This window comes from Bos grunniens, chromosome 18, assembly GCF_055505025.1.
Source record: "Bos grunniens cultivar Pamir isolate PY7600 chromosome 18, Bosgru_T2T1.0, whole genome shotgun sequence".
Taxonomy (NCBI): Eukaryota; Metazoa; Chordata; class Mammalia; order Artiodactyla; family Bovidae; genus Bos; species Bos grunniens.
In genome coordinates this window covers 66,164,231-66,186,028 of record NC_141182.1, presented here as the reverse complement: position 1 = coordinate 66,186,028, position 21,798 = coordinate 66,164,231, and the positions used below count along the sequence as shown (strand labels likewise).

The 21,798-nt window shown below is 56.6% G+C and overlaps 3 protein-coding genes and 1 long non-coding RNA gene across 10 annotated transcripts; 1 reads left to right on the top strand and 3 right to left on the bottom strand.

The window, feature by feature from the left end:
* Window positions 1-2,755: 2,755 nt before the first annotated feature.
* RNF225 (ring finger protein 225) lies at window positions 2,756-4,515 on the bottom strand. Its single transcript, XM_086355087.1, has 2 exons — window positions 4,320-4,515; window positions 2,756-3,896 (listed from the first exon to the last, which is right to left on the bottom strand). Exons 1-2 carry the CDS (start codon window positions 4,370-4,372, stop codon window positions 2,906-2,908), a joined length of 1,044 nt encoding a protein of 347 aa, XP_086211213.1. The 5' UTR covers window positions 4,373-4,515; the 3' UTR covers window positions 2,756-2,905.
* Window positions 4,516-5,150: 635 nt separating this feature from the next.
* Window positions 5,151-10,769, bottom strand: RPS5 (ribosomal protein S5). The gene is made up of 6 exons (XM_086355093.1): window positions 10,699-10,769; window positions 9,863-9,971; window positions 6,462-6,671; window positions 6,187-6,315; window positions 5,349-5,447; window positions 5,151-5,269 (listed from the first exon to the last, which is right to left on the bottom strand). Exons 2-6 carry the CDS (start codon window positions 9,968-9,970, stop codon window positions 5,201-5,203), a joined length of 615 nt encoding a protein of 204 aa, XP_086211219.1. The 5' UTR covers window position 9,971; window positions 10,699-10,769; the 3' UTR covers window positions 5,151-5,200.
* Window positions 10,770-10,918: 149 nt separating this feature from the next.
* Window positions 10,919-11,877, top strand: LOC147354876 (uncharacterized). The gene is made up of 2 exons (XR_015146688.1): window positions 10,919-11,059; window positions 11,467-11,877. It is a non-coding gene; the product is annotated as an uncharacterized LOC147354876 (long non-coding RNA).
* Window positions 11,878-12,386: 509 nt separating this feature from the next.
* On the bottom strand, window positions 12,387-17,299 carry LOC147354875 (uncharacterized). 7 transcript variants are annotated; one of them, XR_015146644.1, is made up of 5 exons: window positions 17,176-17,299; window positions 14,731-15,104; window positions 13,747-14,067; window positions 13,588-13,617; window positions 12,387-13,001 (listed from the first exon to the last, which is right to left on the bottom strand). XR_015146644.1 is itself a non-coding variant. In XM_086355097.1 (4 exons), exons 1-4 carry the CDS (start codon window positions 17,063-17,065, stop codon window positions 12,967-12,969), a joined length of 456 nt encoding a protein of 151 aa, XP_086211223.1. In that variant the 5' UTR covers window positions 17,066-17,206; the 3' UTR covers window positions 12,596-12,966. The 7 variants fall into 7 exon arrangements, 1 of the variants encoding a protein (XP_086211223.1); XR_015146639.1 differs by having other exon boundaries at window positions 17,049-17,206; XR_015146641.1 differs by having other exon boundaries at window positions 12,387-12,998; window positions 13,889-14,067; window positions 17,049-17,206.
* Between the last annotated feature and the right edge of the window lie 4,499 nt (window positions 17,300-21,798).

Sequence of the window (21,798 nt, the reverse complement as noted above, 5' to 3'; positions counted from 1 at the left end):
CACTGCCCACCGTTTGGAGGGAGAAGCAGATTAGGACAAGTGTTACCAAAATGTATGCGTGGGGGGTGTCTGGCTGCTCACCGCTCAAAAGGCTGGTGGAAAGGAAAGTTTGCTTTATTTCAGATGCTGGCAAGTGGAGTGGAGGGTGGCAGCCATCTGTCCAAAGGCCAACTCCCCCCTCTGACAAGCAGGCAGTGAGAGCTTTTATAGACAAAGTTGGGGTGGGGGGACAACATGCAGAAACAGCACCGTCATCTCTAACAGTGCACTTCAAATTGGTCATCAGTGGTCTGACCGGCATCATCTTGGTTGTTTTAAATACAGTTGTTCAGTCCCGGGTGCAATTGTTCCCAATTCTTTGCGATCAATTCTCAGAATTGTGGCAGCTCAAATCTTGGGTACAGCCTGGTCATCATGTACCTGGTGACCAACTTCTCCAGCTGGTGTTTTGGTATCTGTAAGACAGCTCACAGGACATGGCTCAGAATGTTATCTATAGCCCTTGAGAAAGAACTGGAGGTCCTTGAATACACCTAATGACTACATCATCATTATTTAGTCTCCTTAGACTGTTTTCCTTAGTTTCTCACTTCCCTGATTCAACTTCTTCTTGGACTAGACTTATCCACAGGCAAAGGGCAGGCAGAGAACAAGGTCTGGGAGCAAGGTCCTGCTCTGCTTCACAAGGAGAAGCCAGCCCTGCCAGCTGCCCTAAGCCACGAGCTCCCTCCCTCAGGTCCCCCTGCCTCAGGGCCAGATGACGCTTCCCTGAGCATTCTTTCTTTCTTTTTTATTTATTCACTTATTTGGCTGCACCAGGTCTTAGTTGCAGCATGTGGGATCTAGTTCCCTGACCAGGGATCGAACCTGGGCCCCCTGCATTGGGAGCTGAGAGTCTTAACCACTGGACCAGCAGGGAAGTCCCCTCCCCTGAGCACTCTTGAAGGTACTATTCCTCCAGGCAGCCTTCCTTGAGCACCTTCAGGCAGAAAGCATCGTCCCTTTCTCTTCTGTGCACCCAACAGCCAAGGGCCCCTTTCTGAGCACCCCCATGGCCGGGCCCATCTCTGCTCATTCTATGCCCTCACCTCAACTCCTCCCAGCCTGTAGTGGAGGAGGCGAGGGATGAGGAGGTTGATATTTGAGACCCTATGAAAGCTGAATAATGCCCCCCCCCAATACCTAGAATCTGAATCTGTTACTTAACAGTAAAGATGGACTTTACAGAGGTGATGAAATTAAGGATATGGAGTTGGAGATGTCCTCAATTACCTGGCTGGGCTCAGTGCAATCCTGGTGTCCTTTTCAGGAAGAGTGCAGCAGGAAAGTGAGGAAGAGAGTGAGGAAGATAAGTAGCATGTGCTGTTGTAAGGAACTGAGTCAGTGGTGATTTGTTGCAGCAGCTGGGCAAACCTACACAGACCACCAGTCAGCCCTGCTCTTGCCTGACCAGTTTCCTCCCTGTGGGGCTGGGCTGGGCCTGCCCCGTGACGCAGCACCCTGGTCCAGGCCCCTGCAGGCGTCATTGGCCCCGATGTTGGACAGGAACTGGTCCAGGGAGACACTCCCTCAGACGGAGCAGCAGATCCCATCGGAAGCAGCTCTGCTGGCGCGCCTTGGTGAGGATGCCCGGAGCCAGGTGAACCGAGGTGCCCGCAGCAGTCCCTGAAGGGCCGTCCCTCCCTACAGAGCTGTTCCGCACCCGTTGTGTGCCAGGTCCTGAGGACACACATGTAAACAGTCAACCAGGTGCCCCCAGCCCCAAAGAAGTGACATTTCTCCCTGGAAAACGCTGGACGCCGCTCTGCCGCACAGCACCCCACCACTGCGCGACGTGAGGCAGACAGGGCCCCAAGGCCTGCGGGGAAGACAGAAGGCCCTGGTCCAGTTTGTGTGGCGAGGGGCTGCCCCACTGTGATAATTCAGGAAGGCTTCCGGGAGGAGGACCCCCTCCCTGCAAACTGCTGTCCACAGGGAGGGCGGAGGCCCCTTGCCCTCAGTGCTGACGAGGTGCTGAAGGAGTCCTGGAGAAGGGCAGAGACTGACCCTGAGCATTCAGAGGGTGGAGATGCGGGTGATGGGGGCTCCTGGTGGGGAGAGGGGCCAGGAACCCTTGCGGCAGGCCAGGAATGTCAGGAGAGATCCCCACCGACACGGCCTGACCTGGAGGCAACCTTGGCCGCTCTGAGCCAGACCACAGCTGCCCTCACAAGAGGAGGCTTCTAGAGAACTCCAGAAGCCACCCACCACAGTGGGAGCGAGGGCCGCTGCAAGCTGCTGCTCAGGACCCAGATGGGAGCCCGTCTGGGAGGCCTGGGCCCCTCCCCGGCATGCCCCAGCCCCAGCCCCAGCCGGGTGCACAAGGCCGCCACGCAGGCCCTGCAAGGAGACGGCTGGATCCCACCCAGGCCCAGCCTGCAGGCAGCAGAGTGGAAAACAAACTTCCCAGCCCGGAGAGAAGCAGGGTGGTTGGTCCCAGCCACCCGCAGACGTGGGTGCGGACCCAGGGAAAGCCCAAAGTATGAGTCGAATCAGAGACGGCAGCCCCGGTGCCAGCCAGGGCTGAACGTCCTCCTGGGGCGCTGATGACTCGGAGGACACTTCTGAGGCTCAGGGTCGGGGGCTGCCCCTAGCAGGGCCCCGCGGGATGCTGCCCAGGGGGCTGGAGTCCCAGGAGAGATGGGGACCAAGGGCACCCCTGGCCCGTTGATGGGTGCCTCCCCGCGGGGCCTCGACACCCACGGGGCTCCTCCAGCAGTGGCCCACGGGGACTGCAGTCGGGGCTGCTCCTTGGGAGGGTCCCTGCCTCCTGAGGACGCCCGGAATGAGCCGCTGGGCCTCGCTGGAGCAAGGCGCCCTTGCCCCGCGCCCGAGGTCTCCGGGGCGATCATGGGGAGCCTCGGGACTACCCTCGGGTCCCCGCGCCCCGTGCCCGCGGGGTCCGTTCAGGGCCAGCCTCCGCCCCCCGCGCGCGCTCCGAGCGTCCAGCAAGTGTCTCTGTGTCCTTGGGGAGCCCCTCGGTCTCCAGCGCGTCCTCCGAAGCCCGCGATGGGGCGGCGTCCGGATCGGAACTCGAGTCCGGGTCGGGGGCCGCGGGGAGCGGCGTCCAGCCGGGGGTCCGGAGCGCCTGGGCGGTGGGCCGAGGAGGGAACCAGGAGAGGCCAGGCGCCGGGGCGAGCGCCACGAGCTGGGGCCGCGCAGGGTGGGAGGTGGTGGCGCGCGGGATGAGGAAGAAGATGTAGACGCCCGAGACCACGAGCCCCGCGGCCACCAGCACGGCCAAGACGACGGCCGCGTGGAAGAGCCAGGCCGAGCGCGCCAGCGACAGGCGGCGCGACAGCGGGCGGCCGAGGCGCAGCGGCGGCGGCGGCGGCGGCGCGCGGGCCTTGCGCGGCCCGTGCCCGGGCGGCGGCGGCCGCAGGTAGAGCAGGCCGCGCCGGCGGTCGAAGCGCACGGAGCCTGGGGGCGCCGGCGGGGCGCGCGCGGGGCCGGGCAGCAGGCCGAGCTGCGTGGGCAGCGCGGGGAGCCCGCGGCGCGGGGCCAGGCGCGTGGGCGCGCGGCACACCGGGCATGCCACCGCCGCGCCGCCGCCCACCGTGGCCAGCGACAGGCGTGCCAGGCACTCGAGGCAGAAGACGTGGCCGCAGTCCAGGCTCTTGGGCAGCTTGAACACGCCGTCGAAGGGCGACACGCAGATGAGGCACTCCACCGGGGAGGCGGGGGCCAGCATGGGGCCCGGGCTGCCGTCCGCTTCCTCCTCACCGCCCTCGTCCTCGTCCTGCCCCCTGCCGGGGGAGCGCGGGGTGCACGCGGAGCCCGGGGTGCTGGGGCCCGAGCCCCGGGGGGCCCGCGGGCGGCGGAGCCAGGGCGGCCGAGGGCAGGGCATCCGGGCCGGCCTGCGGGGAGAGGCGGTCAGCGGCCTGGCTCTGGAGGGACCACCGACACGGGGAAGGGCAGCAAGAGGAGCAGAGCCGGGAGGAGGCGGCTGGAAGGCAGGAGGGTGCGGGCAGCGGCGGGGGGTGCGGACCCGAGGCCGCCGGCGGGCAGGTGGGATCTAGAGGCTGAGGACTACGGACAGACACCAGGAGCACCGCGGACTGAGCCAGACTTGGGGACCCCCAGGCGGGAGCAGAGTGGACCTGAGGGACTTCAGAAAAGACCCGACGGGCTCTCAGGAGAGCTGAGCAGAGACAGACCGGGGAGACCACAGATCAAAGGAGAAGCAGGAGAGGGAGAGGCCCCAAGCCTCAGGACGTCGGGCCGGCAGCCCACCCGGCCAGGAGGTTCCCCAAGCACAGACCCCAGCAGCCTCTTCCTACCTGGTGGCGCCTCCACCCTCGGGCTGACACTTCAGCACGGGTTCTGACCCCATCCCTAGACCTGCCTGGAGGTGGACACCGCGCGCCCCTCCCCGTGGGCGCCGCCCACGGCGGGGCCACGCCCCCCAGCTTCCCACTGGACCTGTTCGACAGCCCCCAGGAAGGTCCCGTCAGGACTGAGCGCACAAGCCTGACCTCAGCAGTGTCGGGGGCGGCTGGAAGCACAGGTTGACAAGGGCATGACAGTTCAGGGCCTGGGAGGGGGAGCCCTTCCACCTCCAGCCTTCCCCAGCTCATGAACCTCCCACCCAGTCACTGTGGGATGAGAGGTATTGGGGGTACCAGTGTGTCCATGTGCGGGGGGGGGACCCGGGCCGGGGACAGCGTACCCAGAGCCACCTTCTGGGGTCCTGGGGGTTGAAGGCGGGCAGACCCACAGTGCACTGGACTGGGCCACCGCTGTGCGGCCAGCAGACGGGGGGAGACACTGTTGTAGCCCAGGGCCCAGGCCCTGACCCCAGCTGCTCCCTGGCAACTCTCAGGGTGGGCTGCACCTCCCAAGTGCCCTCCCAGTGCCATCTCTGCCAGGACAACCCCACCCCTCTCATCTCCGACACCTGCCGGGACGGTCCAGGCAGCCAGGCCTGCAGCCCAAGGTGCCGCGGTTTCTGAGTCAGCGATACTTCCCGAGCTGAGTCCTCCCTGGTGAATCCAGGTCCCCACAGGCCGAAGACACGCCAGGAATTAATGCGGCCAACTCCTCAGACACCATGCTCAGCCCGCCCCTCACCCTCGGCTCCCACTCAGCCCCCGCCAAGGACAGGCACGGAGGAGGGGCCGCCCCACAGGGCAAACAGGTTTATTGTGGCTGCAGCCAGCGATCAGCGGTTAGACTTGGCCACGCGCTCCAGCTCGTCCTTCTTCTTGATGGCGTAGGAATTGGAGGAGCCCTGCAGGAAGAGACGTTTAGCTCAACGCGGACCCCCTTCCCCTTGAGACCCCCCTGCCCCCTACAGCATCCCCGCCCACCTTAGCTGCGTTGATTAGTTCATCCGCCAAGCACTCGGCAATGGTCTTGATGTTCCGGAAGGCGGCCTCCCGGGCGCCGGTGCACAGCAGCCAGATGGCCTAGGGGCAGGGGGCCAGCTGAAAAGGTGCCCCCACACCAGGAGGGCTCACGGTTCTCCGGTACCGGGCCCCCTAACACACCCTGCCGACCACGCTGCCACCCGCAGGCCCACCGAGCATGGTAATGGGAGCCCACGGTGCTGCCCAGAGCAGGCCGCTAGGGCTGGGATCAGACAGAGAGCCACAGAAAAGGGTGTCAAAGGCTGAGGCCTGGGTCCCTGATGGAGCAGATTTAAACCGGCTGAGACGGGGAAAGCAATGTGTGCTCCTGGCGCGGAAGCCTTGACTGAAAACAAACAACTGTAAAGGGTGTGCTGGTGCCAGCTCCACAAATTGGACCTGTGATGCAACGTGAGCAACAGATTGCGGTTACATTCCTTGCAGTGACGGTGGGGACAGACCAGACTACCTAGGAGACACCTGCTGAAGTGTTAACAGAAAAACGGTCAGAACACCTGCAATGGGTGGGTTCTCACGGTCCAAGAAAATAGAAAACAACATAAAAACATACACCCAAATGAAACTGGTCCTTCAGCCAAACAATGCCCAGGAGAGGGCCAGAGCAAGGATGTGCTCTGTGGGGTGGGAACCGTGGAAGGCTTCCTGGAGGAAATGACACTGAGGTAAAACATGCAGATGCGAACATCCCCAGGTGCTAGCCTCTGCCCCAGGCAGCATTCTGAACCAGCCAGGTGGCTGTTCCTGGGTGCCTGCATGTGCCCAAGGGCCCCGAGCCCACCTGATTCACACGGCGCAGCGGGGACACGTCCACGGCCTGCCGCCTCACTGTTCCAGCTCGCCCAATGCGGGTGGAGTCCTCCCGGGGGCCGCTGTTGATGATGGCGTTCACCAGGACCTGCAGGGGGTTCTGGGGGGTGCGGGGGGACGTGCATGAGCCAGACGCCCAGCCCGCGTCCCTCCCCGTCCCTGGAGGACCACGGCATGTGTATGGTGGGGGCGCTGTTGGCTGCGGGTTGCCTGAGGGCACTCTCCCTGCCTGGCCCCGAGCCCTACCTCGCCAGTGAGCAGATGGATGATCTCAAAGGCGTGCTTGACGATGCGCACGGTCATGAGCTTCTTGCCATTGTTGCGGCCATGCATCATCATGGAGTTGGTGAGGCGCTCCACGATGGGGCACTGTGCCTTGCGGAAGCGCTTGGCCGCATAGCGGCCCGCGCTGTGGGGCAGGTACTTCGCATACTTCTCCTTGACAGCAATGTAATCCTGGGACAGCAGAAGAGGGGACGGAGGGAGCTCACTCAAGAGCAGGAAGGACATCCAAGGGTACCAGGGGGACCCAACACCCACTTATGGGAGCCCCCACCCACCTGTGGGCTTTGGATGTGAGCCCCTACCTGCCGCAAAAATTAAAATCTAAGCAAGTGACCCTTGGAAGGAAAGCTATGACAACCTAGACAGAGTATTAAAAAGAAGAGACATCACTTTTCCAATAAAGGCCTGTATAGTTAAAAGCTGTGGTTTTTCCAGTAGTCATGTACAGATGTGAGAGGTGGGCCATAAAGAAGGCTGAGTGCTGAAGAACTGATGCTTTTGAACTGTGTGGTGCTGGAGAAAACTCTGGAGAGCCCCGTGGACTGTAAGGAGAGCAAACCAGCCAATCCCAAAGGAGATCAACCCTGAATATTCTTTGGAAGGACTGATACTGAAACTCCAATACTTTGGCCACCTGATGCTAAGAACTGACTCATTGGAAAAGACTCTGATGCTGGCAAAGATTGAAGGCGGGAGAAGAGGAGGACAGAGGATGAGATGGCTGGATGGTATCACCAACTTAATGGACATGAATCTGAGCAAACTCTGGGGCACAGTGAAAAGAGAGGGAAGCCTGGTGTGCTGCAGTCCATGGGGTTGCAAAGAGTTAGGTAAGAGTTAGCAATTGAACAACAAAGTGTCTTCTTCACAAGGTCCCTAGAAGAGTACTTGCCTAATAATGGGAAGAAGGTTGTGGAGCACGAAGGAGATGGCGGCCCACAACTCCGGTTTTCTTTAACAGTGTCCTTCACTCTTCACTGACATTTTGTATCAAACAATTCTTTGCTGTCCTGCACACTGTAGGGTATTCAGTAGCACTCACCACTGACACCCGGACAAGTGCCCGGACATTGCCTAGTGTCCCTAAAGGGCTGACAGGGATCCATCCCAGAGAACCAGTTTTAAAAGAATCATTCAACAATCTTGCCTATGGATACATACAAGTCCCAAGACAATATCTAGTAAACACTAAATCATTGGGGGAGGGGCTGAGTCAGAGGACTCCATGTACCTGAAAAGGACTACTTCTGACCTATTTCCAGGATGAACCCTACATTAAAAACTCACTCTACCACAAACAAACAAGAACATATACAAACAATGAGTTTCTACAAAACCAAGGACTGACAGCAAAGAATACAGGATTCTGACATAGGCATGACAGACTGGAGTCTCGTCTGGAGAGAACCATTTGCACAAACAAAACTATACAGAGGGGTGTACATGCAGGGACTCGCACTGTGCAAGAAAAAATTGTGAATACCAAACACCCCAGCAAGCATTTGGTTAAGTTGCTGGGCCCCAGGTAGAGTCCAATACAGCTCTGTAGTGAGATTTTTTTTTTTTTTAATATTTATTTATTTGGCTGGACAGGGTCCCAGTTGCAGCGTGTGCGATCTAGTTCCCTGAGCAGGGACTGAACCCAGGCCCCCTCCACTGGGAGTGCAGAGTCCTAGCCACTGGACCACCACGGAAGTCTGACGGGGAGACTTTTGATGCCATGCTGACTTCTGCTTCCCCAGCCTCCTGGAGAACACCAGGGAAAAGTGAAAAATTGTTTTTATATTACTAAAGTTTTGTACCAAAAAAAGCAAGAAGGAAGAGGCAAACACACATGTGACAGACCATCATGTGACCTGCCAAGACTAAAACATTTACTATCTGGTCATTTTAAGTTTGCAAACCTCCTCCAACAAACCCATGAAATAAAACAGCTCTAGAAGACACTCAGAGAGAAAAACAGGTTTGAATTTTCTGTTGGGCTCAGTGCCTACGTACTGTAATATACATGAAAGATGAAAGTTCTCAGTTGTGTCGGACTCTGTGTGACCCCATGGACTATACGTCCATGGGATTCTCCAGGCCAGAACACTGGGGTGGGTAAACCATCCCTTCTCCAGCGGATCTTCCCGATGCAGGAATCAAATCGGGGTTCCCTGCATTGCATAGAGGTAATTAAATAGTAATGCTGGTTGGGTGGCATCACAATGGACGTGAGTTTGAGGAAACTCCGAGAGACAGTGAAGGACAGGGAAGCCTGATGTGCTGCAGTTCATGGGGTCACAAAGAGTCAAACATGACTTAGCCCCTGAACAACAATACTAATGCAGTCAGAAAACATAAATTTCTTTTTATAAGGGCCCCACAAATGTCCTAATGAGCCCAAGTGTAAAACAATGTGGGGGCAACACTGTAGTGGAGAACTCCCATTTACCAACTTCAAAACCTATTACAAAGCTGTAGTAATCAAGACTGTGATACTGGCACCAAAAAAAAAAAAAAAAAAAAGGCATAGAGACCAATGAAATAGAGTTCTGAATCCAGAAATAAACCCTTCCATCTTTGCTGAATTGATATTCAACAACAGTGCCAAGGTTATTCAATGGGATAAATAGTCCCTTCAACAAATGGTGCGGGATACATACATATACCATATAAATGAGACTTAGGTAACATTTTATGGCCTAAATTGTTAAGATGCACAAAACTCCAAAAGACAAAAATCAAATGTGCTAGGACAACTGGATTTCCTCCCACAAAATAATAATTTGGGGCTTGTACACTTAAAATACTTGTGCAAATGGAGGGACGTGAGCACCTGAGGGTTTTGGTAAACTTAGGGCTCCTGGAACCAACATGCCCTCAGACACTGAGGGACAACTGGAAAGTCTTTAGATTTTCAGGCATTTGAATCTTTGTAATTTGACTCTTCTCTCCAGAGCACAACTTCTGAACTTGATGAATATTGCCCATTTTTATTTAATTCTAAAACATATAATTCAAATGTTATAGCCTGAATGAAACAGTATTACCTTTGCCATTTTCAATACTTGAGTAAAATAAGAAACACCTTTAAAAAACAAAATGTATAAAACTAAAAAATAAAATTTCTGTATATTTCCCTACAACACAAAAAAACTAAACCACCTGTGGGATGTGATAATTACTGTGGAAGGAACCATCTCCTGGGAAAAACTGTAGCAACCTCTAACAGGATACAAAGAAAAGCAGATACGGTGGGTGTGGTGGTCCAGGAATCCCTCCTTTACCTGTCCCACCTTCAACTCTACTTGGGAGAAAGGCTACAAGTTTCAAGTGACCCCGCCCCCAGCTGGGGAACATAATCGTAACACCCTCCACACCTGCAGAGAAATGTCATTGATCTGCACGTCATCGGTGCTCCACTTTCCAAAGAGCTTGATGTCGGGGGTCTCTGCTACTGCAGGTGCAGCTGTTTCCCACTCCGTCATCCTAGGGATAAAAATCGTCAAAGCGCAGGCATACTTATCACTGACTCTGAGGCCAGCTTAGAGCACAACCTGAGAAGTGGGAAATTACCAGCAACCAAAGAACGCTGGGAATTATCTGGGGCCACCATGCTGAATGCTAGAAAAACCACTCATCTGTCAGCAAGCCACACCTGTCTCTTACCCAGGAATCCTGAGGCCCAGAGCTGACAGGCACCCCCTCAACAGTTGCAGGGCGGCCCAGGTATGGGCAGGTTGAGTCCAAATGCCCTGACGGTGCATCTGCTAGAATTCAAACCCCAACCATGTTCTTCCAGAGCTCTGTGAACCTACAGATCCACAACTCTCCTTTGGACTCAGCTCCCTCATCAGTAAAGTATAAGGGTTCTGTGTTTTACCAATACAAAAAGTGGAGTCCGACCCCGAGGGGATCTTTAGGGGCTGTTATGCAGGAGGAAGCGTCTCCAAAGCGTGAGTCTTGTATGTAAGGAATCTTCTTACGTAAATAAAGTACAACTGCAAAGACCAAGGCAAACCGCCAGCAACTTCTCCAGTACGCCGCGAGGCAAGGCTACGGCGGCGGCGGCGCTGAAGCCAGAGGGCGAGGGTAACTTTCCCCGCGCCTCCATCCGGTCACCCGCACTAGGAAAGCCCCCGGGCACGGGGCACACCCACAGCTTCCGGAAAACCCAGGATCGCTCCTCGGACCCCCTACTCCGCGGCAGCCTCACCTGAAGACACGGCCGAGGCGTCTCTATCGCTCGGCGTGGACCACGCGCCGCCCAGACACAGACAGGAAGAGGCCGCGCACCGCGGGCCGAGGCTTTTAACTGAGGCGACAACTTCCGGGTCAGCGAAGGTGGCAGGTGCGCATGTGGACTCGGCCTAGTAATAGACCAATCCGGAACGAGCATGTAAACGCGCCCTCAGGGTCAGACGGAACACGTATACATTCAGCGCATGCGTTCTCGCAGAAGTGGGCCCAAAAGCCAGTCTGGCGGAAGTCCAACTTCCAGCCCTTGAAAGCTCGTCGAGGGGCACTTGCACAGGCGCAGAGGTCTCTTTGAGGCTAACGCCACCATGTCTAATAAGGTCAGAAGTCTGGCCCGCGGTGATCGCTACGCCGACCCGCACGCGTTGCATGCCGAGTTGGCTGGGTGCTGCCGGGACGTCTTGACTGCGCTCCTCTGTGGTCCCGGCCCCGAGCGTGTGGCCAGGCTCCACTCGAGTGTCCGTCCCCCCTACACTCCCGCGGCCGGGGTTGCTTGGGGCCTGAGCCTCCGAGAGGGGACCCCTCGCTTCACCCCCTGCCGGGGTCCTCTTCCCCAGTGTCTCTCCTTGTTCCCCGCTTCTTGCCCCATTCCGCGTGCGGGAGGAAATCGGGGAGGGGTTCTGGCGGACAGCTCCCTCCCTTTCTGATTCAGCTAGGGCCTGTGTTGTTGAGGTCTCTAGTCGAGTGCATGGGCCGCACCGTGATGGGTGCCCTGTCCACTCTGCAGCCGCACTCAGTGACCCCGGCGATCGTTGTGGAGAGCACGTGGCAAGAGTCACACCCCCAGCCTAGACCCTGGAGCCGAGCTGGGAGGTGGACGCCTCCTCGGCGGGCTTCGCAGACGCAGCGACCCACCAGCTGTACACCCGTGCTGGCTGCAGATGGCAGGAAGCGGCACCTGGCAGAACTGAGTCCCCTGAGCCTCCTCACCTCCAAGTGCCCATCTCAACCTCCACCGGTGGGAGTTCCCCTTCTGAGACCCGAAGGGGCTCAGCCTCGTGACTCAGGCGGTCCTTCATTTGTCTCCAGCAACCCCACTTGTCCACCGTCCCAGCATATGAATTGCGGGTGCTCAGTAGCTGCGGTGTGTATTGACTGACTGACTGACTACTGACTATAAAGACTCGGTCCCACCCCATCTCAATTCCTGGAGCTTTTCAGAAACTCTGGACTGTCTCAATCGCAGCTCATGTCTTTGTCCAGGGGGGACACAGGACTTGAAGCTGGTCTGGGCAGAGAATCAGACCTCAGGCTCTAGGGGGGTGGAAGTCTGGGAACTGAGCCCAGAGGCCAAGCCCCCACCACCCCCACCACCCTGCATCCTGTAGCCTTCCCCTGGCCTCTGCCCTGCTGTGTGCAGAGCAGCAGTTGGGCTTCCCACCATGGTCTGTGGGGATAGGGAGGGGCTGAGTAGGCTCTGTCTGGTCCTGGGGGATGCAGCTGGGGAAGTACTTCCCAGGGGAAAACAGGAAGCTAGGAGTAGGCACTGGGCACTCTCACCCAGCAGGATATAGAGTGCCCCGCCTCCAGCCCTGACTCTTTCTCCTCAAAAGCTGACAAGGGCCCACCCCTCTGAACCTGTTTCCCCTGTCTGTGAAAATGAGAACTAAATCAAACAAGGTGAGTAAGGAGTCTGTGGCCTGGCCATCAGTGGTCACTTGATAGTGGACATCTTTATAGACTTGACAAGAGTGACCACCGTGCAGTGAAGAGCAGATGGGAGGACCTGCTGTAAAGCCCTCTGTGGTGGGGGGGTCGGGGGTCACCTTGCTTAGCTGAAGATCACACACTATTTGCCAGGGCTAGGGTAGTCCCACCTCTCCAGGTCCCCAGACACAGGTACAAAGTCTGGAGTCTGATCCTGTAAGCCTCGGGATGCTGGTACTGTGTTCTCCAGGCTGGAGGGGGCAAGGCTCTGTAAACCCCACCCCCTACCCCCACCCCCGCCCAATTCCTGGTGCAGCATGTTCACTCTGGGCTAAGGAGCCCTGGCCATCCTCTGTGCCCTGGTTTTCCAACTGCTCCATGAGGGTGGAATGTCAGGCTTGTTCTCTGTGTATCCCCAGCTGGAAGTACAGCCTCTGCTCACAGTAACTGTGGCACGTCTCCAGAGTCTTGCTGCTCCCATTGTGGGCTTCAGGCAGACACTGAGTCACTGGGCCTCCTTCCTCCATGAGACACCAATTTCAGACCCATAGTCCTTCTGTCCCCTGTTCAGAACACCTCCTCACGTGGTTCTGTCCCTCTTCCTGGCCACCTCTTCTTAAAAATTAAAAAAAATAATTATTTTTATTTGGCTACCCCTGTTTAGTTGTGGCATGTAGGATCTAGTTCCTTGACCAGGGATCCAACCCTGGACCCCTGCCTTGGGAGCACAGAGTCTTAGCCACTGGACCACCAGGGAAGTCCTCCTGGCCACCTCTTAATCGAGGTCAGCCTTGGGAAACCCCTTCCTAATCCCAGGTAGGCATTAGGAATCTAGGAATCAGACCATTTGCTCTTCAGAACAACTTGATTAGGTAGTCATGGAGGCCCAGAGAGGTGCAGTAACTCACCCAGGGTCACACAGCAAAAGGGGGCAGAGCTGGAATTCTAAGCTGGTTGCCCCAGAACCTGACCTCTCCTCCCTCAGCTGGCCTCTCCACTTCTCTGCATCATGTCTGCCCCAGTGCCAGGGAGCTCAGCACCTACAAAGTGCCCAATAAATATGTGTCCAATGAACAAATGAGTCCAGTCAACTCTAGGCCTTTCCACTGGATCTGGCATGATTCAGAGAGGGTCTCTTTCTGCCCCCTAAGCTCCTCCCTTATTAAAGAAAAGGTTCATGAACCAGTAACCATATACTTACCAAGGAAGGATGGTCTCTTTGATTTCAAACCTGCTCAAAGGAACAAATGAATGTGAACAAACAAGCATATTTATCATTCCTCTAACTCCTGCAGGACTATTAGTCTTCCTGCCACCCGCCCACCACCACCCCCCACACATACACAACACCCGCACCCACCTCCTTGGCAGAGAGCAAGTTGATCTTTCCCACTGCCCTGGCCACTGAGCATCAGTCTGGGCTCACAGGGATGGGTGGCTTGTCCAGGATGCTTGTTATAGGACTAGAGCTCAAGGCAAGGGAGGTGCCTGGACCAGCTCACCTGCTAGGTGGGCTAGTCTAAGCCCAATCCCCGTCTTCAATTTGCTTAGTTGTAAATCAGGACCACATGTTCAGGGTGGCTCTTCGGAATGAGGGCCAGAAGGGGCAACGGGACAGAAAGTGCAGGGCTGGGATGGCGATGCCCGAGCAGCTGCAGACCTGTCTCCTCATTTGGCAGAACTTGGGATGGAGAATAGAGGGGAGGAAGAACTTAGGACAGGGTATTAATAGGGGCTCTCAGAGGCTTGGATTAAGGATAAGTCCAGAAACACATTTCGAACATCCAAATGTCCAGAGTTAGTGGGTACAGGATCTCAAATTTTGGAGGCCAGATGTATGAGTTCATAAGTTTCACAGATACAGACACTAGCGGCTGCGATCTGGAGATGCAGGGCACAAATTCGGAGAGAAAGGGGGACCGGGACTCGAAGAGAGGAAACCAACGCCTTAACTGGGCGAGAAACGGATACATGGATTTGGGCGGTGGGATCCAATGGCAGAACTGGGGTAGAATCTGGCATCCGGACTCGTCTGAACTAGAGGCGGGAACTTAAGTTAGGCCGGAGCAGGAGGACCCGGCCGTGGGGATTTCGCGGCGGAGCGGGGGAGGGGGGGGGGGCGGTCTAAGGACACAGTTCAAACATTCGAGGGAACGCTCTGGCCTGCCTGTCCTCCGAGTGGAACCGACTAACAGCCGGGACCCACACCGAAAGCCCCGCCCTCCCCTGGGCACGACCAATCACTAGCGTAGAAGTGATTGTCAGCTGTGTGACGCCACGTGTCTCCAAGGCGATGGCGAATCGCAGGAAGGCTCCAGCTTTACGCGGACGCTGGAGTACTTACCGCCGCCTTCAGAGAGGGGCTGGGCTCGGAAAAGGTGGTGGTCGCCAAGGTAACCGGGAGGCCTGGCCAAGCCCGGAGACGATCGCCGGCTCCTCTCTCGCCGGGTGCTCAGCCGCTGAACGCCGAGAGGGGGGCGGTAGCGCCTGGGTGCTGCCCTGGGGTGGGCTGGGGGTCGTGCCCTTAAGCCCGTAGGGGATAGGGCGGGGTCACGGAGCCGGGGTGAGGGATTGGGGCAGATCAGCCCCCGGTCGTGGGCCGTGGATACGAGTCTGGCTCCATGGGTCGAGCCCAGGATGCGTGGCTTTCTTGTCTGGGCCTCGGTTTTCCCATCTGTGAAGTGGGGATGTAACTGGTGATGGAAGTAAAACCCAATGCTGCAAAAAACAATATTGCATAAGAACCTGGAACATTAGGTCCATGAATCAAGGCAAACTGGAAGTGGTCAAACAGGAGATGGCAAGCGTGAACATCGACATTTTAGGAATCAGTGAACTAAAATGGACTGGAATGGATGACTTTAACTCAGATGACCATTATATCTACTACTGTGGGCAAGAATCCCTTAGAAGAAATGGAGTAGCCATCCTAGTCAACAATAGTCTGAAATGCAGTACTTGGGTACAATCTCAAAAACGACAGAATGACCTCTGTTCGTTTCCGAGGCAAACCATACAATATCACAGTGATCCAAGTCTATACCCCAACCAGTAATGCTGAAGAAGCTGAAGTTGAGCGGTTCTATGAAGACCTACAAGACCTAAAACTAACACCCCCAAAAATGTCCTTTTCGTGATAGGGGACTGGAATGCAAAAGTAGGAAGTCAAGGGATACCTGGAGTAACAGGTAAATTTGGCCTTGGAGTACAGAATGAAGCAGGGCAAAGGCTAACAGTTTTGCCAAGAGAAAGCACTGACATCCTCTTCCAAAAACACAAGAGAAGACTGCACGTGGGCATCACCAGATGGTCAATTCTGAAATCAGATTGATTATATTCTTTGCAGCCAAAGAAGGAGAAGCTCTACACATTCAGCAAAAACAAGACCGGGAGCTGACTGTGGCTCAGATCATGAACTCCTTATTGCCAAATTCAGACTTAAATTGAAGAAAGTAGGGAAAACCACTAGACCATTCAGGTATGACCTAAATCAAATCCCGTACACTTATACAATGGAAGTGACAAATAGATTCAAGGGATTAGATCTGATAGAGTGCCTGATGAACTATGGATGGAGGTTCATGACATTGTACAGGAGGCAGTGATCAAAACCATCCCCAAGAAAAAGAAATGGAAAAAGGCAAAATGGTTCTCTGAGGAGGCCTTACAAATAGCTGAGAAAAGAGAAGCTAAAGGCAAAGGAGAAAAGCAAAGATATAACCGTTTGAATGCACAGTTCCAAAGAATAGCAAGGAGAGATAAGAACGCCTTCCTCAGTGATCAGTGCAAAGAAATAGAGGAAAACAACAGAATGGGAAAGACTAGAGATCTCTTCAAGAAAATTAATGATACCCAGGGAACATTTCATGCAAAGATGGGCAAAATAAAGGACAGAAATGGTTTGGACCTAACAGAAGCAGAAGATATTAAAAGGAGGTGGCAAGAATACACAGAAGAACTATACAAAAAAGATCTTCACGACCCAGATGATCACGATGGCATGATCACTCACCTAGAGCCAGACATCCTGGAATGGAAGTCAAGTGGGCCTTAGGAAGCATCACTACGAACAAAGCTAGTGAGGGTGATGGAATTCCAGGTGAGCTATTTCAAATCCTGAAAGATGATGCTGTGAAAGTGCTGCACTCAATATGCCAGAAAATTTGGAAAACTCAGCAGTGCCCACAGGACTGGAAAAGGTCAGTGTTCACACCAATCCCAAAGAAAGGCAATGCCAAAGAATGTTCAAACTACTGCACAATTTCAGGCATCTCATACGCTAGCAAAGTATGCTCAAAACTCTCCAAGCGAGGCTTCAACAGTATGTGAACCATGAACTTCCAGATATTCAAGCTGGATTTAGAAAAGGCAGAGGAACCAGAAATCAAATTGCCAACATCCGTTAGATCATGGAAAAAGGAAGAGTTCCAGAAAAACATCTACTTCTGCTTTATTAACTAAGCCAAAGCCTTTGTGTGGATCACAATAAACTGTGGAAAATTCTTAAAGAGATGGGAATATCAGAACACCGTACCTGTCTCCTGAGAAATCTGTATGCAGGTCAAAAAGCAACAGTTAGAACTAAACATGGAACAACAGAAAGTGAAAGTGAAGTCGCTCAGTCGTGTCTGACTCTTTTCGACCTCTTAAACTGTAGCCTACCAGGCTCCTCTGTCCATGTGATTTTCCAGGCAATAGTACTGGAGTGGACTGACATTTCCTTCTCCAGGAGATCTTCCCAACCTAGGGCTTGAACCCGCGTCTCCCGCATTGTAGACAGATGCTTTACCGTCTGAGCCACCAGGGAAGTCCAACAGGCTGGTTCCAAATAGGGCAAGGAGTACATCAAGGTTGTGTATTGCCACCCTGCTTATTTAACTTATATGCGTGTGCTTCCTCTGTCACTCGGCTCACTGCAAAACAAATGGGGGATGAAGTTTTCCCTTTTTAACTTTTCCTAAAGGTGAAAATCCTCTTCAAAGATGCTTTCATTTAGCAAAAATAGATTCTAATGTAGAACTTTCTTCACAGCTAAGTGGAATAAAGCAAACTTCTTAAGAGTGGATGATACATATACTGGGGTGCTTTGCTACTCAATCGTAGATAACTGCCCAGGTGTTAGGACAAGTGGGCCACTGAAATGTTGTAAAAGCAAAAATGGGATGCCTTCCAATTTCCTAATACCTACTTGTTGGAGAAGAGATGGAAAAGTTATGATCACAGAGGTATAAAGAGATGGCCCACAGCCCCAGACCCACCCAGAGGCAGCTACAGGGAGCTACAGGGAGCTGAGTGCCAGAAATACTTTCCCTGTGAGCTCTGTTTTGCATCCTTTGTTTCCACTGGGCAACTTCAGTGTGGAGTTTCAGGTCCCTCAGGGGTCTGCGTGGAGCTGAATGGGGAGGGACAGGCCAGAGGCCCCCGCTCATTCCTGCGGCTGCGTGACTCTGCCCTGTTTCTGTCATCACACCTCCTCTGCTGACCGGCTTTCCACCTTCCCTCTTATATGGAGCATTGTGACCACATTTAGGGCCCTCCCGGATGATTCAGGACACTCTCCCTATCTCCTGATCGCTTATCAGATCTGCAAAGTCCTCTTTGCCATATGAGGTGGCACACTCACAGGCTCTGGGGATTAGGATGTGGATCTAGTTGCGGTCCGTTATTCTGCTGACCTCACGTACACGTTGCACTTTCCACGCTGGTCAGCAGCAGGTCCATTGCGGGGCTGGCACAGCCACCAAATGACAAGTACTGGGTGTGGCTTGTCAGATGGGCTGTCTGGGAGGATGTTCAGGACAGCTGGTGAAGAGGGTGGGTCTGAGGAAGGCAGAGGTCAGCACAGGGCCAGGTGTCACAGGGGTGAGAGAGGACAGTGGAGGGGAGGGGAGAAACCAAGCCTAGAGAGGCCAGGAGTCCTTTCTTGACCACTTACTTCAATCCACTGAACCAGCTGCCTTCAGCTCCTGCTTTTTTCTTTTTTTGTTTGCTAATTCGAGCAGCTTGTGGATATTAGTTCCCCAGCCAGGGATTGAACCCATGCCTGCCGCAATGGAAGTATGGAGTCCTAACCACTGGACTGCCAGGGAAGGCCCTGAAACTCCTTTCTTTATGTCTTTCCCCTTTTTACTGCTTTCAAGACTCTTAAGGAAATCTGGCCAAGTCATCCAGAATCCCTCAGTCACTGAAGTTTGCTTTTCCCCTCATAGGAACGGCCAACCTCTCCATTCCTCAGCTCTTCCATGTCCTGCAAGGAGGACTCCTGAGTTGGAGGCTGGCCCTGGGATGGATGCTTGGACACCAAGTGCCCTGAGCAGGCTGATGCCCCACGAGCTGTCCTGGGACCTCAGGCGAGGCCGAGGTGGAGCCTGGGCCCCCAGCAGACAGAGCTGAGAGGCCCCCTCCTGCGTCGGGGGGGTGGTAGGTGGCAGGACAGCTTGCCCAGGGCACAGGCTCCCTGAGCACAGGCTCCCAGGGCTGGGGCCCGGTGTGAGCCCTGGTCCAGGAGCCTGATATTTCAAGGGACCTCATGCGGGAGCCCCAGTCCCACTTCAGTTCCCAGTGTGACCAGGGGTCCTGCCCCTAAAAACCCCCTATAGCCCACCAGGGCACTCAAGTACTTCTCGGGTGCTGTTCCCAGCATAAGCCCTAGGGGGCAGGGGGTGGGACAGGAGGTCATCTTAGGCAACCAGTTTCTGTAAAGCAGACCCTGCAGCCAACCCCAGAGAAACAAGTCCCTCACACAGGTGCCCACGTCCACCCTCCAGGACTGCCCAACAGCAACAGGGCCTTTGGGAGGTGGGCCTGAGACAGCAGATAATTCACTCCAGGGAGTGGCCCTTTCTGTGCACCCAGAGCAGGAGGTCCTTTTGCAAGAAGGAGAAGCTCCTTCAGCAGCAGTGCACCCACAGGCTTGAGAGGTCCCAGTTCTGTAAGCCTTTTGAGCCCTGGGAGACCCAGCAGTGAGAAGCCCCAGGGAGTGCACAAGAGTCTTCAGCTAGTGCTGGGGCCTGCCCACACCCCGGGGGCACCCACGCACCTTCCCTCCTCTGCAGCCACCCTAGCAAGGCCTTCCTGTTCCACCAGGGTAGGCACGCGGGCAAGCGGCCCTCCGCGTGCCGGTCAGCCACCGCTCCAACATCACGGTGTGGTGACCCCCACCAACAGCTTCAAGCAAGCCCTGACACTGCCGCTGGGCAGGGAGACAGGCCTCACTGAAGCAGGGCATTCTATGTCCAGACACCCACAAGGATGGAGAAGGGGACACACAGTGGGAGCAGACCGTCGGGGCCGCTGAGTGCCACATGGGGGCCACATCGGTCGACATCATCACGTGTGTCCGTGTGGTTGTGGCTCAGGAGTCCCGGGAAGGGCGGGCACCGACGCGGGTTACATAGTGGGCGGGGGGCCTAACCGGCACATCCCGCCCAGCAGAGAGAGCAGGCTCAGCGTCACCTGTGCGGCCCCGGGGCTCGCGGCTGTGGAACGCGGCTGCACATACTAGAATCTGCCCCAGAGCTCTGACACGCAGATGCTCGAGCCCCGCTCCGAGATTCTGATTTCACCTCTGGGAGCGACCTGCTCACCCGGACGTTTCAGAGCAGCCCGGGTGTTTCCACCTGCGACCCATCCACGCCTTTCCCAGTCCGTATGTCCCAGAAGTCAGACAGGGGACAAGGACTATTAAGCATCGTCCTGGCCAGTCACCAGCTTCTCCCGGGCCAGGTGCGCCCGGGAGTCCCAGGTCCCAGACGCCATCTCCTTGGCGACGACGCAGGCTCACTCCTTGCGGGAGCCCGTTACCACGGCAACCGGAGTCCTTGGGCGGACGGAGAGCCAAGCGCTGCAGGACTACACTTCCCAGCAGCCCCCGCGAGCGGGGCGTACCAGACGGCTCAGCGTGTCGAGAATCGGCCGGCAATGCCGGAGACTCAGAGACGGGGATCGAGAAGATCCCCTGGAGGAGGGCACGGCAGCCCGCTCCAGTGTTCTTGCCTGGAGAATCCTATGGACAGAGGAGCCTGCGGGCTGCGGTCCATGGGTCCGCAAAGAGTCGGACACCACTGAAGGGACTGAGCGCGCACCCGCGGGGGCGGGGGTCCCGCCCGTCCTCGCAGCCGCGCCCCTCTTCAGAGCCGTGGCCCGGAGCAGGAGGGTGGAAGGCTCCGCGCTGCGAGCGGGCGGGGACGCGGGGACCCACGCCGGCCACCCCGGCGAGTAACGGGCATCTCGCGCGTTCCCGCGACCCCAGCCTGCAAGCGGGGCGCCCAGGCGTCCGCCACCCCGGCTCCCACCCCAGCGCCGCACACGGGGTCCCGGCGGGGCGGACCGGCGCACTTCCGGTCCGCGGGCTCCGGCCCGGGCGGGCACCGCTGTCGGCCGTTCAGTTCCGGGCGGGCCTGTCCGTTGTGTTTCTGGCTCCGGCTCCCGCGTCCCGGTCGTGGAGGCCGAGGCCCGGGCGGCTGCACCACCGGGAGGACGGGCGTGGGAGGGAGTTTGGCGGCACGCAGACTGCGCTCCTCCCGCCCTGCTGTGCGTCCTGCTCCGCCCTTCCGCCGGGTGCAGGGACAGACGCTAGGGTTCTCCCGGGCCCTCAGTGGGGGTGCGGTTGGCTTAAGATAAGAGGTGGTGGAGCCGCCCCCGGCCTGCCCTCCGCGCTTCAAAGCTGCCTCTGTTGATTTCCAGGAAAATCTTATCAGCCTCAGGGGTCGTGTCCAGGTGCTGAGGACGCTGAGCCTCGCTCACCTCCTTCCCACGGAAGCTGGCGTGCGGTCTGCAGGACGCGGCCCGGGAGACATTGGCCCCCCCAGCCTCCCTGCGGGCCCGAAGGTCCTTGAGCCCAAATCTCATTCACCGGCAGCCAGTTAGGAAGGCTGGGCCAGCCCGCAGCGTGGAGGTCGTGGTCTCCCAGGGCAGACGGGAGGTTACTGTCAGACACCTGGAACAATTGCAGTTCGGGGTCAGGGACGGGCTCCCGGCTGCCCTCGCCAAGCGCAGCCCCAGATCCTGGGTCCGTGGCTGGCAGGTGGTCAAGTACAGGAGAGGTGGCTCGATGATGCAGCCTCGGAGCAGGGCAGCAGAGGCAGAGACATAGCCACGCTCTGCAGCTTCCATCTGCCAGCTCTAGTGCTGGGATGTGCAGAGGAGCCACCTGTGGGGGCAGGGTGTCTGGAGGCGCCCTCAGCCCTGCCTCCTGTGAGTCCACGGCCCCTTCCTGCAAGATGGGGCTGCAGCTTCCAGGTACCACCCCATCACCCGCGACCCTCTGTCTGGCACTGAGCAGTCATCGGAGGGCATCACTGGGGGTCAGGAGAGGCCCCCTCCCCAGGCAACCCACCCATCCCATCGAGGGTGCTGGGCTGGTCTCCGCACGTGTGGCTACAACTGACTGGGCAGCTTGAAACAACAGGAC

Excerpts from the sequence above, each read along its gene's own strand:
- RNF225 (XM_086355087.1), bottom strand. The coding sequence starts at position 4,372 with ATGGGGTCAGAACCCGTGCTGAAGTGTCAGCCCGAGGGTGGAGGCGCC. Across the intron at positions 3,897-4,319 it reads GAGGGTGGAGGCGCCACCAG|GCCGGCCCGGATGCCCTGCC; the intron begins GTAGGAAGAGGC and ends CTCTCCCCGCAG.
- RPS5 (XM_086355093.1), bottom strand. The coding sequence starts at position 9,970 with ATGACGGAGTGGGAAACAGCTGCACCTGCAGTAGCAGAGACCCCCGAC. Across the intron at positions 6,672-9,862 it reads TCAATGACATTTCTCTGCAG|GATTACATTGCTGTCAAGGA; the intron begins GTGTGGAGGGTG and ends CTGCTGTCCCAG. Across the intron at positions 6,316-6,461 it reads TCCATCTGCTCACTGGCGAG|AACCCCCTGCAGGTCCTGGT; the intron begins GTAGGGCTCGGG and ends CGCACCCCCCAG.
- LOC147354875 (XM_086355097.1), bottom strand. Across the intron at positions 13,618-14,730 it reads GCCCCTCTCTGAAGGCGGCG|GTTTGAAATCAAAGAGACCA; the intron begins GTAAGTACTCCA and ends TCCTTTGAGCAG. Across the intron at positions 13,002-13,587 it reads AAAGAGACCATCCTTCCTTG|AAGAGGTGGCCAGGAAGAGG; the intron begins GTAAGTATATGG and ends TTAATTTTTAAG.